The following is a 16,314-nucleotide window of genomic DNA, read 5'->3' on the forward strand; positions in this document are numbered from 1 at the left end:
CCTTTTATTTGAACCAGGCTTAATCAATATTTCTTCCGTAACTCTAAGCAAGATCAAAAAGCCTTTCAAGGCTTTTTAGTTCAAAGAATTCTGAGGTGCTATTTTCTAAAAAAAAATGAAATTCTATAATTAATAGGCAAAGAAGCATGACATTATTGAACTGCAATTTAACAAATTCAGCATCAATTTTCAGAAACAGACCTAAAAGCATACTTTCGTTACCATTAGAGGGAGGGCTGGCATCAATCAATTACCAAGCATTTGGCTAAATGAACTTTTTTCCAAACTGTTAAATCTGCTTATTTAAAAAAAAAAAAAAAAAAAAAAAAAAAAAGAAAGAAAAGACTGTGCAGCTAGAGCAAGGAAGGAGAAATATGCCAAAATAGAAGAAAAAAAAAAAAAAATCTAAAACAGAACCCTGTCTCACACCTTGAAAAGTTAAGGATTACATGGATTACTGACTTAAATGTCTAAGAAAATACATCTGTAAGAGCACATGAATAAATCTATTTTTTAAATATGGACTCTGCTATATTACTCAGGCAGTCTCAAACTCCTAGGGCCTAGTGATTTTTCTCCAACAGTCTCCCAAGAAGCTGGGACTATGTGTGTGCTATTATACCAGCTTGGAAGTTAACTAAGTTTTAATAAATGTAGGATTAAAATACAAACTTGAATCAAGTGTAAATGTTTATTTTACTTTTTTTTTTTTTTTTTTTTTTTTTTGAGACAGGGTTTTGCTATACAGATCAGGCTGGTTGGTCTTAAACTCATTCTGTAGGCCAGGCTAGCCTCAAACTCACAGAAATCCTACTGCTTCAGTCTCCTGAGTGCTAAGATTATAGATGGGCACCTGCCCTGCAGAATCTATAATACATGTAATGACTCACAGAGATATTTGTTTGGCTTTGTTTCTATAAGATTTTAGTTGTCAGAAACTAATTTTAGCTACTCCCAGCTTCAAATGAAAAATGGAGTACCTGATATTGCGTCTACATTCCCAAATGACAATCTATTGATGTAGCTACCTGTGCTCCACCCTTCCAAAGTCCAACTCTACTCTCAAATTCAAACTAATTTCACTTTCACTAGTTACTAAAAAGGGGGGCGCTAGGTTCAAAAATTGTCACAAATTTTTATATTATTAAAGTACAAGACTTCTAAGAAGATGGTAGAGCAGTAAGTAGTACCATGTCAGCCTCTCTCAAGAGATTCAGAATCCAGATATTGGAATATAACATCTTGTAGAAGAAAAAAAAGGAAACAGGTAGATCCATGGGACCCAGGAAGAATCTGAAAGGAGAAATGGACCTCACTGGGAAAGTGAGGAGACAGACCTCAATGCACAAAGAGGAGGTGGCAAACTACACTTTCTTCCTGAATCCTGGCTCATATCATGAGAGGCTCACATCTAGTGAAGACAGGCAACCCTAGAGACCTCCACATGGGATGGACTCCAGAGGATCCCAAAGAGAAATGCACCACTGGAACACAGCAGTGGATGCCATAAACTACAATGGTTAGTGAGTGACTCTAGTCACCTGGAGAGGGATTGGTTGGATTCCATTTTAGAGAGGACCAGCTCAACCTAGAATTCAGGGCAACCGTGTGATGACTTCTTCTCGGGGCCCCAGCACCCAGGTGAGGTACAACCACAGGAGACATCCACAGGCAGGGAGCTAAGGACAGGCTTGCAAAAGATACCTACAATGTTGTAGGAAAAACTCAGGCCTCAGTCCCACAATCAGAGGTCAGGCTTGGTCTGTAAAGCTTCTGTAAAATCGAAAGAAACAGAACTAACATCCTCTCCTATTCCTACTGAGGGCTTGCTAGGACTGTCCCGGATGGATGGGAGCTGGGTCTGCCTCCTTTGTCACCAGAGACAACGGCAACATGCCCTGAATTGCATGTTACCACAAAACTGTAGGCCTCAGAAGGTAACCACAGGTTTGAAATCATAAAAAGTCTCTTCTTTCTCTTGCTCACTTTTGGGTTTTTTTTTAAATTTCCTCTTGACTGGTTTTGTTTTATTATGAGTGTATGATTTTTAGGTTTATTTGGTTATATTTAGTTCCTACCTGCCTTTTCCTTCTGTCTTCCTCTCGACTGTCTTTATCACCAGTTTCCCAAAACTAGGGTAATCTTTCTTTGTCCTTCAGCCTTGCTTTTTTTTTTTTTTTTTGGTCTTTTTGGGAGAGGATCTCGCTGTGCAGTTCAGGCTGGCCTTGAGCTCACTTTGTAGCCCAGGCTGGTCTCGAACTCACAACGTTCCTCTTGCCTCAGCCTCCTGAGTGCTGTGCTTACAGGCGTGAGCCACCATACCTGGCCCAGCCTTGCTTCTAATCTCTGCTCTTATTTCTCTAGTCCTACCTCTTAAGTCTTTTAAATTTTACCAAGGGTAAAATTGCTCTTATTGACAGGATACTGACTGCATATAATTTTCTAACTTATTTTGGGTTTTGTTATATAACTATAAATCGGTGGCAAATTAACAGTTATCACAGTTTGGGGGCTGGCATTTAGCTCAGCGGCATAAGCGCCTGCCTTGCAAGCAGGCAGTTGCGAGTGCGATCCCTGGTACCGATAAAAAAAAAGACCAAAAAAACAAAAAAAACAGTTATCACAGTTTGTCATTTTCTACATTGTACTTGATGCTATTGTTATTAGTGAATGCACTATTTTTAGCCAAGGTTCAATAGTTGAGATTGTTTTTCCTTATATACCAATACAGAGATTGTCTTGGGTTCATAATACCGTAGTCCAGCATCAAAGAACTGGGTGCAAAGTCAAAGAGGCAACAACATTTCATCCCTAATAAATTGAAGTAGGATTTTGGGATAAACTCAACAGTCAAAAGCCAGCTACACCTAGAAGACATCTCTGAGAAGCAGTCATTTCCTAACAATACTAGTAACAAAGCTACCTACCATAATCAATTTATAAGCATCAATGCAGAAAACAAATTTTTAAAAACAGAAAATGAGAAGACATGGAAGCAAGATGTAGTCCCAGACCTCTAGCTCATCCAATATAAATTCAAGCAGCCTTGAGGTGGAAGAAATCAAGTCACCAGCCTGAACTTTCTGATATAGTAACAGCAGAAATAAAGCAAAGAAGTTGAGGCTCTAGAAAAAAACAAATCAGATAATTTCACAGATAACCAAAGAGATAATGAAGGATATGATTGGTAAATCTAGAAAACAAATTTTTTTCTTTTTTGTCTTTTGGACACAGGGTCTTGCTATACAGTTCAGGCTGGTCTTGTACTCACTTTGTAGCCCACACTGGTCTTGAACTTGCAATAATCCTCCTGTCTCAGTCTCCTGACTGCTGGGATTACAGGCATGCACTACCATAGATAGAGATTTTAAAAAAACAAAAAAAGAAACAACAGAGAAGCTTAAAGAAGTGATACAAACCATGAATGTCCAACATAGAAAAGAACACAGTCAAACAGATATCTAGAGATTTGAAACTTTTGTTGAAAGTATGTGCAGCAGGATCAACCAATGTGAGGACAGAGTATCAGATCTAGAAGAAAGGTTTGCAGTCAGTAATTACCAAATGAAAGACTTCTTAAAAATAGCAAGGGACCATGAAAAATCAATCCAACAGCTGTTAGATGATGTAAAGAGTAACATAAAATTGATAGGTATCAATGAAAATCAAAAGATAGCACAAAGGCCATAAAAAACCCTGTTCACAGAAGTAATGACAGAAAACTTCCCAAGAATAGAAAAAGAATTTGATACACATTTAAGTGAGGCATTCAAACTCCAAATAGCCATGATTAGAGGAAGGGAGAGACTACACCAATGCATAATAGTAAAGATGTCAGAAATTCAACACAATAACAGTATTAAAATGTATTAAAAGCTGCTAAGAGAAAAAAATAATAACCTATAAAGGAAGGCCCATCAGAATCACAGCAGATTTCTTAACCTAAACTCTTAAGTCAGGGACAGCTTGAAGTATTGCAAGCCTTAAAAGCAAACAACCTCCAACCCAAATTAATGTAACCCATAAAATTATCCTTCAAAGCCATGAAGAAATAAGGTATTTTCTTGATAAGGAACGCCTCAAGAAATTCATGACCATCAAACTAGCACTCCAAAAAGTTCTGAAAGATACAGAAAAAAAGACAACAATTCCATGAATCCCAACAGAATGACTCTACTAGACAAGGAAAGCAATTAAACAGGGGAAAGAATGGGAATTAGTAACAGGAAAATAATATTACAAGGGTAAGTCAATACGTATCAGTTACAATTGCCAATGTAAATGGTCTCAATTCATCAAAGAAAAGAAACATTGGTAGAATTAATCAAGAAACAAGACCCAAGAGCTGGGTGTGGTGGTTACCCCTGTAAATCCAGCACTCCCGAGGCTAAGATAGGACTGCTGTGAGTTTGAGGTCAGTTTCGGTTGCATAAGTAAGTTCAAGACCAATCTAAACTGCACAGTGAGATCCTACTAAAAAAGAGCGAGCGAGCAGCAAGCGAGACAAAACAGAAGAAGGAAGCAAGAGAACAGGCAAGTTACCTCAGCAATATTCCACATACAAGAAACACATTTAACTAAAAAAAAAAAATTGTAGTCAAAGGATGGGAACAATACTGCATGAAACAAGAACCTGGAAAAAAGCAAGGGAAGCTATTCTATTTGTAGAAAAAGTAGATTTCAAGCTAAGACTGATCAGAACAAAAAAGGGTCATTACATACTTGTAAAAGGATCCAACAGTAAGAAACAAGAATTATATATTCACCAAATACTAATGCACCCAAATACCTAAAGCAAACATTAATAGACTTGAAAAATCAAATAAGCACTAATATAATTGTAATGGGGGGACCTCAATACCCCACTGTCACAAACAGATTAACTAGACAAATAATCAACAAAGAATCAGAGCTGAACCAAACCTCTGAACAAATGGACTTAGTAGATAGATACCTACCAAGTGTTCCAACCCACAACAGAATGTTCTTCTCAGTTACGCACAGGACATTCTTCAAAATAGACCACATACTAGCCCATAGAACATGCTTGAGTAAATGCAAAGGAACTGAAATTATCCGATGCATATTACCAGATCATAGTGCAATAAAACTGGAAATAATAGCAAAAGAAACCACAAAAACTCCATAAACACACAGAAATAGCATCTTCCGGAACAACCAATAGGTCAGAGATAAAATTAAAGAAATATTAGATAAGTTCCTACAATTAATATGCCAATACAACATACTGGAACTTATGAGAGACAATGAAAGCAGCCCTATAAGGGAAATTTATAGTGGTGAATTTCTGTATCAGAAAAACACAGCAAGCTCAAATACTTAACCAAGGGTTGAACCTCAAGCTTCTAAAACAAGAACAAGTTAAACCTAAAGCACACATTAAGAGAGGAAAATTATAAAGATCATAGCAAAAATTAATGCAACTGAGACTAAAAGAACAATACAAACAATCAATGAATTAAAGTTACTTCTTTGAAAGATTACATAAAATAGACAAACCATTAGTCACTTTTAAAAAAGAGAGAAAGGAAAGATTCAAATCCATGCAATTAGGAATAAAAAGGGTGAAATCCACAAGATCATCAATGCCTTTAAGAACCTGTACTCTGGGGCTGGGGATTTAGCTTAGCGGCATAAACGCCTGCCTTGCAAGCAGGCAGTCGTGAGTTCGATCCCCGGTACCGGGGGGGGAGAAGAACCTGTACTCTAAAATGGAAAATGCAGAAGAAATGAGCAGATCCCTTGATACATATAAATTACCAAAGCTGAATCAAGAAGACATCAAAATTCCTAATAATCTAGTATCACTAATTGAAACTGAAGTAATTTTAAAACTACCAGAAAGATAAGCCCAGTTCCTGATGGATTCACTGTTGAATTCCACAAGAAATTTAGAGAAGATCTAATCCCATTACTCCTCAAACTCTAAGGAAATTGAAAGGGAAGAAACCATTACCAGAGAAGGATTCAAAAAGGAGAATTACAGGATAAACTTCAGACTTTTTTAGGTAAATGAATGCACCTTGACACTATGCTTTTAAGTGAAATAAACCAACATGTATGTTTAAATATCTCATTGCTTCTCTTCGATGAAAAACTGAAATTAGTACCAAAATGAATGATAGGTATTGGGTAGCAAAAAGAAAATTTTCAAATGTGAAGGGGACTATGGGAGAGGAGAGGGATAAGGGAAAAGGCACAAAAAAGAGAATATAAAGAAAAAAATGGAAACAAAGCTTTTGTAAAGGCAGGGAAGAAGGGCTAAAGAGAGGGGAGGAAAATGGGGAAAAAAGAATCAAGATAAATCATGTACCTGTACAAATTCCCTACAATGAATATGGCCTTATTAAAGTATACAAATAAAATTAATTTAAAATTAAATTACATTATTTTCATAAAAAATTTTAAGTACAGTATGTAACAAAAAAATAAATGGGTGGGAATAGTAAGGCAGGTTAGTTAATAAAAGTCAGAGACCATATAAATCAAATAGCACATATGAAAGCCAATGATAAATAATAATAAACACTGTGATTAGCAGGACTACTGTGAAGTAACCATCCACTATAATTTATAGTATCCTGACCTTATTACTTGGATTAAGAATAGGATTTGCATATTCAAAGATCACAGTGTCACACAAACCACCAACTATTATGGCCTGTATTCTTCAATATTACCATATGAGTTAGTAATTAAATGATAATATATAAATTTAATATATTTATACATAAATATAAATCAACCTTTTGTTTCAGAGCTTCTAATGTTTAGAAGATCTTATAGTAGATCACTTAGTTGAGCCTCTAAAAAGTGAGTCAAAACCTAATAATTCCCCAAGAAGCAAACCTAAAATCAAAGATGCAATACACTAAAAATTGGGGCATGGTCTACAACCTGCGAACAGAAAGAAATCTAACTACAGATTTCATTATCTTTTTTTTAAAGGAAGAGGTCCAAGTAATAATCTATTACAAAAAAAGAACTAATTAAAATCTTAGGAGCCAGCAGCAGCCATGTGGGCTGGGAAGAGAACCAAGAAGAAGCCAATCCCTTCCTGTGAGCCAGTGACAGTCACTGGCCAGGACAACTCCTTCCTGTGAGCCAGAGGCAGCCATGTGAGCTGGAAAGGAACCAAGAAGAAACAAACTCCTTCCTGTGAGCCAGCTGGCACACAGGCTAGAAGATAAGAAGTACCAACACACACACACACCCCTCCCTGTAAGCAACTGACTGATTAGGAGAAACACAGGCTGAAATGATAGCTTCTGAAATAAAGAAACAATTTAACGCCTGCACAGTCTGACTGACTTTGCAGGCCTAAACACAGTAGTCTGAGTATTTAAAAGATAACAATACACAACATAGTAACTAAGGGGGATTTCCTTCTGAAAATGGTAGCCATTATTAATTCCCTATTATCTTGTCTTAAAATCCCGTATTGCTTTCATTGTTTTGTTTTGTTTGATTTTATTATGTCTGATGGTATGGGCTATTATTTGGGGATCTGCACTCATGACCTTGAACTTACAAGGCAGACACTTATGCTGCTAAGCTAAATCCCCAGCCTCTGGACTGCTATTTTGAAGATAACAAGAGGAATAATAGCCATTGCTGATTTCGCATTATCTTGTTTTGATTCATGTACCACTTTCCCTGTTTTGTTTTGATTGGTTTTATTCTGTTTTATTTTGTTTGGTTTTACTCTTTAAAATAATAAAAAATAAATAAATAATAAAATCATAAAATTTCCAGCAGTGTATCAAATATATAAAGTATTTCGTTTCTACACAAGAGAAAAGGTGTAGCTTGTTTTGTGTTGTTTTATATTTTTCTTTGAGACAGGGTCTCATTATGTAGGTCAGACTGGCCTGAAATGCTGACTCTCTTGCCCCAGTCTCAAGCGTTGCAGCTAAGGCATGTGCCCTGAGGCTGGTTTTTTTTGTTTGTTTGTTTGTTTATACAACACCCAAATATATTACTAGGTACAAAAGGACAAATAGGACCCACTCCTCCAAAAGAAAAACATGTAAACAAAAGCAACCAAAGGTAAAATAAAATGATGAGTGAGGAAAGGGATACCATTCTGTATGAATGATACCATGCTATACAAATGAACATAGAAATTATCACTTTCTTACCTCATATATTTTTTTCCTATACATAAGCTATTAGGATAAAGGACCCAGATATGTTTTTATTTTAAAGGGAAGATCTGTGGAGGTAAAAAGAAAAATGCAAATTGAGAGGTGCTAAAAGAAATCCAAGGATGGAAAGAAGGAGAAAAACAGAAAATAAAAAGAACTGAGGAAGAGGGAAAAGAGGAAGGAGAAAAGAAAAAGAATAAAAGAAAAATTGATATGTTTTAAAGAGTATTACCTTCTTGAAGACCAGGATGTATCACCTGCTTGTGCCGTAAGGACTTCAAATCCTCTATCAGTTCCTTTTCCAACTGAGAAATTCTTGCTCTGCAACCTATTCACAAAATAATGACAAAACAAAATGCGGTGCAATACACAAAGCTGATGTGGTATAATCCACTACTACAGTCTAAATCAGAAATATATCTCATTTTATACTATCATGCAATACCTAGGTCATTTGTGGTTGATGTCTGAAGACTAGAGGGTTCTTCCGTTGTTCCATCAACTGCATGAATGTCTAGAGCTTCCTATATATTAAAAATAAAAATATAACACAGATAATTATAATTCTAAACTTTTTAAGTAAACCAGGATTTTTTTTAAAAGCCCAAGAAAAATAAACCATAATGTTTACACTGAATAATTATTTTACTTTTTCTAAAAAATATTTTCTAAATGTCCTATATTAACATTACTTATTATTCAGGGGATGTGGATATAGTTCAGTGATAAGAATGCTTGCCTAGTATGTTTGATGTACTGAGTTTGATCTCTAGCAAAGAAGGGGATTAGAAAAGAAAAAATCTCAATGTCATATTCAGCCAACCTCAAACTATTTATAACAATTTGCATGCTGCTTTCTCAAGAGTCTATAAAGACAGCTTATTTGGCAGCTAAAAAAAAAGGAAGGAAGAAACTGGTAGAAAAATTAAACATCTGTTTAAACAATTTAGAAAGACTAGGCTGCTATAAAAGTCTAAAAATAGCTATTTGGAGAATACAATAAACAAATTATCAATGTGTAAGACACCAGAGTTAGTAAGACTACTATTTAGTTTTTCAATAGTGCTTCTACTACTACTGACCAAGGGATGGGGAGGATAGGATATTCCAACAATCAACAAACTTTTCATGTATTTCTATGCTTTCTGAAAGTCTATAATAATGAAAATTCCAGAAAAATCTAAAGTTTAAAAACAAAATAAGCTTCACACACTGTGAAAAATCACAAAATGGGATCTAAAAAGATATATTATTTAAAAATCTATTCAAAGTGCCTGAAGTGATACCTATCAAACATTACGAAGACATCTCTAGCAATCCCCCCAACATTATAAAGACATTTCTCAATCCCCTTGGAAACACTCTTGCCAAACACACCTTCATCAATTAACACATTCACAAAACTAGATCCCAGTTAATAATCGGCTTATATACAATTTAAGAATAACTAATTAGCCTTAAAAAGAATGCTAAAAATTACAATCTTACCTTTGATTCAAAGGAAACAAAGAGAACACCATCCACATCTTCCAAATCAGGCTTCACATCAGAAAAGGTACTTCCAAGGCCTACAGGGGTGTTCTTAGTAGAAGTTAAAGATTTTCCTGTGTTTTTAGGTGGTCGTCCTGCCTTAGAAAATTTCAATTTTCGAGGCCTTCCTCTTTTTCCATGAACATTTGGAGAGGCATTGTGGTTAGCACCCTCAGTCTTTGAGGCTGCTGCAACCTTAAGCACGGTTGTTCGCTTTCTGCCCAAATCCTCTTTTCCTGAAAATGAGTCCCCAGCAGAACTCTTTGAACTGTCAAGGATTCTTTCTGAGCCAATGCTGTCGAATATATCAGGATATTTCCACTGAGGCTCTTCAAGTGAAGGATATTTTTGTGCCACTGTAAGATCTGGTGAATGTTTACTAAGACCACTTTCTGATTCCTTGCCTAAGCAGAAGCCAGTTGCACTAGCATTTTCAATGTCTGTAGGCAAATACTCTAATTCCGCCAACATAGAAGATTTATCCTTTCGAGACATGGAAAGCATGTTATCAGGCAATTCAGAAATCTTCACTGTGCTTTTGGTGACAGCACAGGGCTCCAAATAGACTACTGGCATCTTTCCAGCATCTAATTTGAACATCTTAGCTTTAGCAACACCTGACGGGCTGCTTGGTAGCCATTTAAAAGACGGATGATCACCCTCTGGGTTATCCATTTTATTGTGCCTCTTTAGTTGTTTCTCTAATATAGGATCATCATCGCTGTTTGAGTATACATCCGTTTCTTCATCTGTCTCTTCCTGTTTCACGGTGATCCCTTCTGAATACTCGCCAAGTTCATAATCATAATCATCTAGAGGTTCTTCTTTAACAACAACATTGAAGTTTTCACTTGAGTCTAATGATTCAATATGGGAGCTGACTTCAAAATTGTTGGCAACAAGACTGGAGAGACAGGAGAGATTAAGAAAAATAAAAAATAAAGACTATCCATGTAAACAAGACTCAAAGAAGGAAAAAAAAGTGTTTTTGAAACTGGCAATATGTCAGATTTTAAACCATTCCTCAAAACACTCACTTATAGTTTAAAGAGGTTCTCAGAAGCAGTGTTTATCAACATTTTATCCTTTTCAGTTTTTCAATTTAAAAAACAAAGTAAAATTTCTTATCATTAAATCAAAATGCATGCTACATAATGCTCATTTTCCTTTAAGTATTTTAAAAACGAACTGATTTTTAAAATCCACACACCAACTGATAATGCAAAAACATGTTCCATTACAACTAGGAATCACAATGAAGATAGGAAATACAAACTGTCGCCTAATTTTGGTTTTGTGTTTGAGATAAAATTCACAAAACATAATAACATCTTAAACATATTAAAGTGTATATTTTTTAGTATATTCATAATGTTGTTGCCAGATGATTTTTCAACTTTAAGGTGGAAAAACTCACTTTCAGTGTAAAGAACTTGCCACTAATTTCTCTAAAATAAAAAGAAACATGACTGAAAGTGCATGTGACCCACAGTATATAACTGTTTAAAAAACACTGTAGCAACCAGCTTTTCCCTTCTTCTCAACTTCTTATAGTGTACAATAGTTCATAACAAAGCAACCTTAAGGTACAAAGTAGAAAAGTGTTTTAAAGTTTTTTGCTATTGCTTTTGTTTTATTGTGTTTTGTTCATAATACTGGAAATCAAACCCAAGGTGCTACTGAGCATATTGGTACAACCCTGTAATCCAATCCCAGTGCTTAGGAGGCTGGAGCAGGGAAATTGCTGCAGCTTCTAGGCCAGCATATTGGTACACAGTGAGTTCAAGGCCAGCCTGGACTCCACAGCCACACCTTGTCTCAAAAAACCATACAACAAAACAACCTGAGGTGCTCTACGACTAAGCTATATCCCCTTTCCCTTATTTTCAGACAGGATAGCAGCTAAGTCCCTCAAGCAGGACTTGAACTTCTGATTCTCTTTCTTGAGCCTCCAGGAATACTGGGATTACAAGTATGTGCCACCAAAAGTGTTTTTAAAATTCCAACCGAAGATGTCAAAAAACCATCAGGGCAGTGAAGACTTAAGGCACCAGCACACAAAAAAGGGTAAACTGACTAGGTACTAAATAATCTAGGCACTTTTATACCTATTACCTTCACTAATAATGTTTTCTTCCTAAAATAACTATATTAATGCTACTTCCCTATTAAGGTAAATAATGATCCAACCACACAAATCTTACTTTTCTTTTAACCCAATTTAATAATTTCTAACATCAATTGATCATTATTAATGTAGTAATTTTTTAACTGTTTACTAACTCAAAGTTAATGTTTGTATATAAAACTTTACCTCAAATACAAACAAGCAACCACCACATGAATTTGTACATGTTCTTGAACAGTAAAGATTCATGTGGTTGGATCACTGTTTACCTTAATTAGAGAAGAAAAATTAATACAATTGTTTATTTCAGGAAGAAAACATTAATGAAAGTAATGGATATAAAAGTGCCTATTTAGTACTTACTCAGTTTACCCTTGTTTCTTGACCTTACTGAAATATCCTTCAATGGAGGACCTTCCACTTCGAGTTACAATGTGAAAGATCACAGAAAAACTTCATTTCTGCTACAACAATGAGAAAGCACTAAGTATCTTTCTTAAAAGGCAGTGAGAAACTCTGGGTGCAAATAAATGTAAGTGAACTGAATTTTGGAGTGGGATCAGCCTTCTCTAGTTGACTACTGCTACTTCTTTTAACTTTTTACAATGCCCAAAAATACAGTGAAGTAAGGAAAAGGTAGCTATAGATAAAGGTTCTTCTTTGGAATACCTAGAAACCAGCCCAAATCCACCGCGTCCCCCACCTCACCCCAAATTAAACCTTGGGAACTCTGAGTTAAAGGCCCAGCCCATTTTATTTCTGGGAAATAATTATCCAGGCTGGGCTTGAACTTGCAAGCCTCCTGTCTAAGCCTCCAGAGTGCTGGAACTTGACATGTACTATAAAGCTTAGCCAGGGCCAGCCAAATTTACAATAACTGAATAAGAGCATCCCAAAGAGAGCTCAAAAAGAAAACTAGTTCCTCCTATCATCCAATTATGCTCCCTAAGACTTCAGTAGAAAAAGCAGCTGTGATGCAGAATGGTTGGCCCGAAAACACAGAATGTGTATTCCACTAGTGTTCAGGCCCCAAAGTTTGACAGAAGAACCCTTCACACCCCTAACACAGCATGAACTGAAATTTGCTGAAGCAATAAGTCACCTAGACTGCAAAATAGAAAAAGGGAGTAAACAAGAGACAGAGATTTGTAGCACAACAAATTATCTAACAGACTAGAAGCTGTATTTCCCAAATGATAGAAAGTAGAGAAATGATTGAATAGCAAATTAAAGAGAAATCTTACAAAAGAAAAATTTTAACCCACAGATCCAAGAAGCTCAGCAAACAACAACAGGGACAAACTTTAGCAGTCATTGTGGCACAGATTTGTAATCTCAGCACTAAGCAAGTTGATATAGGAGGATTCTGAGTTCAAGGCCAGCCTGGGCTGCACAGCAAGACCCTATCTCAAAAAACAAAACTAGACCAGGAATGGCGGCACATTCCTGTAATCCCAGCACCCATGAGGCTGAAGCAGGAGGATCACCATAAATTTGAGACAACTGTGGGCTACACAATAAATTCAAGACCAGCCTCCTCCTCCCCCCTCCAAAAAAAACCAACAAAGAACAACAACAACAATAATCTAGTCATACCTAAGCACATCAAGGTCAGGATGCTGAAAATTAAAGATCAAAAACAAAAAGCTGAAAAGCTGCAGAGCAAAACAACAATGCTATATTGAAAGAACAATGAGAATCCACTCCTTATACTGACTCTACACTGTGTTAAACCAGGCAAGGTAGTACATGTCTGTAATCCCAGCACTCTAAGTCTAAAACAGGAAATGTAGATGGGAAATTTGAGCAGATTCTGTCTCAAAATAAAAACAGGGCTGGGGATGTAGTTCAGTCCAAATACCCTGGGTTCAATCATTAGTATTACACCAAAACAAACAAATGAAACTATGTTTAATTGAATGACAATGAAGTTTACCTATAAAATATTTAAAGGGAAAAAGAATCAATCTAAAGTAGTCTATACCTTACAAAAACAACTTTTTAAAATTGAAGATCTACCAGATGTGGTGCTGCCTTCCTGCAATCCAGCTGCTTGGGAAGCTGAGGCAGGAGAGCAAGCAGTTTAAGAGAAATTGTTGAAGAGCAAATTAAAGAAAAATCTTCCAAAGAAAAATTTTTAATCCACAGATCCAAGAAGCTCAGCAAAACTGTGATGCTGTGAGGTGTGATCCATCAACTGATGAATTAATATAGCAAGATCTATATAATAAATTACTTGACAATAAAGAATGTAGTACGGATATTGGGGCTGGAGATTTAGCTCAGCAGCATAAGCGCCTGCCTTGCAAGCAGGCAGTTGTGAGTTCGATCCCTGGTACCAATAAAAGGAAAAAGACAAAAAAAAAAAAGAATGTAGTACAAATATAGTAATCTACAATGAGCAATTGAACAAGAACTTGTCTAAAAATTTTTTTAAAGGGCTGGAGATATAGCTTAGTGGTAGAATACAGTGAGTTCATTCCCCAATCCTGGGGGAGGAAGGTAGGTAGGAAAGGAGAGGGAGAGAAGAGGAAAAGAGACTGGACACACTTTTAGAGAGCCCAAGAGTACTCAAATTGCCCAATAAATATTACCTCCTAAGATTAAAAACAAGACAAGAAAGTCAGTTTTCCCATTTCTATTTAGCTGTACTAGAACTTACGCCAGGAATGCATAAGAAAAATAAAAGGCACTCAGATTGAAAACAAGCAAAATGGTATCTAGTCACAGAAGATACACTCTCGTATGTAAATTACTTAAGAATCTATTAAAACATTATGAGAACAAATGAATCTGCTAAGATTGCAAAATCCAAGACCAATAGTTTTTAAAGCTAGGCAGGTGATACACAATGGTAATTCCAAATTGGGGTTGGGGGATGACTGTTGGAGGCTCCTAACTTCAAGACTAGCTGAAACAATGTATCAAGATACCACCCACCCTTAACAGTCAATGTCAAAAGGAAATGAGTAAACAATTCCATGTATAACATCATCAACAAGAATAATACACTTAGGAATAAATTTAACCAAAGTATAAGATTGTATACAAAAAAACTGTAGATGACTAAAATAAAGACAACCTAAGTAAGTGAATAAATATCCCATGCTTATGGAGAAGAACACGTAATACTGAGAAAACTGCAATTATCCCTCTCCTAAAGATTCAATTCAATCCCAACCAAAATCCTCACCTCTGATGTGTCACACACTGACAAGCTGATCCTAAATTTCATATTGAAAATACAAAGGGAAGGGCCAGGGATTTAGCTCAGTGGCATTAAGCGCCTACCGTGCAAACGGGTGAGTTTGATCCCTGGGAAAGAAAGGACAGGAAAGGACAGGACAGGACAGGGAGAAAGAAAGCCAAAAGCCAAAATAATCTTGAATATTATGAATAAAGCTCTCCAAGGATTCCAAAACTCAACTGAAAAGTTATAGTGATCAAGACTAATACAGGATAACCCTAGATGTACAAATCAACTGAACACAATTGCAAATTAAAAAATGAATGCCCCAGCCGAGCATAGTGGCGCACTCCTGTAATCCCAGCACTTGGGAGGCTGAGGCAGGCGGTTCATGGCAAGTTAGAGACCAGCCTGGGCTACAAAGTGAACCTAAGCCCAGCCTGAACCACATAGCAAGACCCTGTCTCAAAAAAAAAGAATGCCCCTATTTATATCAATTGATTGACAACTGCCAAAAGTACCAAGAGAATTCAAGAAAAATGGTTTTTTCAACATAAATGTCCACACAAATACCTGATCACAAAGATTCACATCAACATTATTCACAATAGCCAAAAAGTAGAAACAGCTTTAATATCCATCAACTGATGAATATGGCAAGATCTATATAATAAATTACTTGTCAATTAAAAAAAAGAATGTAGTACAGATATAGTAATCTACAACATGGTGAACCCTGAAACATTACACACTAAGTAAAAAAACAAAAGCAAGGCACAAAATGTTATCTGTTATATCCATTTATCAGAAATGGGCAAAACAGCCAAAACTACAAAGACGGATAAGAGATAGGTGGGTGAAAACAGCTGAGGGAAAATGAAAAGCAAGAGCAAGAGGTTTCTTTTCTGAGCTGATGAAATGTTCTAAAATTAACTGTACTACAGTTCATAAACTTAATTCATGCCATGATTCTGGTAAAACGGTCTCATTCATGTTGATACCGGAAAGATAACCATAGTTGTATTTTTTAACGATTGCAGAATTCACAAACAAAAACAAAATGTTGCCAAACACTTCCATTTCCAAACCAAACTGTTCACAAACAAAGGCACTGTGACACTGCAATGGCAGCACAACTGAGAATATGCTAAAACTACTGAACTGCATATTTTTAAGGAGGGAGAGAGACATTATACATGGGAATTATCTCACTTTTCTTGTTTGTCTCTACTGAGGACCAAACCCAGGGTCTTTACACTGAACTAATCCCCAATTCTATTTTACTTTGTGTAAGTTATTTT

At 36.1% G+C, this 16,314-nt stretch overlaps 1 protein-coding gene across 27 annotated transcripts in view; it reads right to left on the reverse strand.

The window, feature by feature from the left end:
• Positions 1 to 16,314, reverse strand: part of Mga (MAX dimerization protein MGA) — a 135,815-nt gene that overhangs the window by 48,592 nt on the left and 70,909 nt on the right. For all 27 annotated transcript variants that reach the window (XR_010048003.1, XR_010048002.1, XM_063250229.1 and 24 more), the window contains 3 exons: positions 9,657 to 10,602; positions 8,614 to 8,692; positions 8,401 to 8,496 (listed from right to left, as the gene is read on the reverse strand). Coding sequence is in view for 25 of the 27 variants with exons in the window: in XM_063250215.1 (XP_063106285.1) it covers positions 8,401 to 8,496; positions 8,614 to 8,692; positions 9,657 to 10,602 (1,121 nt within the window). In the remaining 2 variants the exon portion in view is untranslated. The remainder of the gene's footprint in view (positions 1 to 8,400; positions 8,497 to 8,613; positions 8,693 to 9,656; positions 10,603 to 16,314) is intronic.

The sequence above is a fragment of the Cavia porcellus genome, unplaced genomic scaffold (genome assembly GCF_034190915.1).
Source record: "Cavia porcellus strain 051 isolate PalLab524CR breed Dunkin Hartley unplaced genomic scaffold, mCavPor4.1 scaffold_6, whole genome shotgun sequence".
Taxonomy (NCBI): Eukaryota; Metazoa; Chordata; class Mammalia; order Rodentia; family Caviidae; genus Cavia; species Cavia porcellus.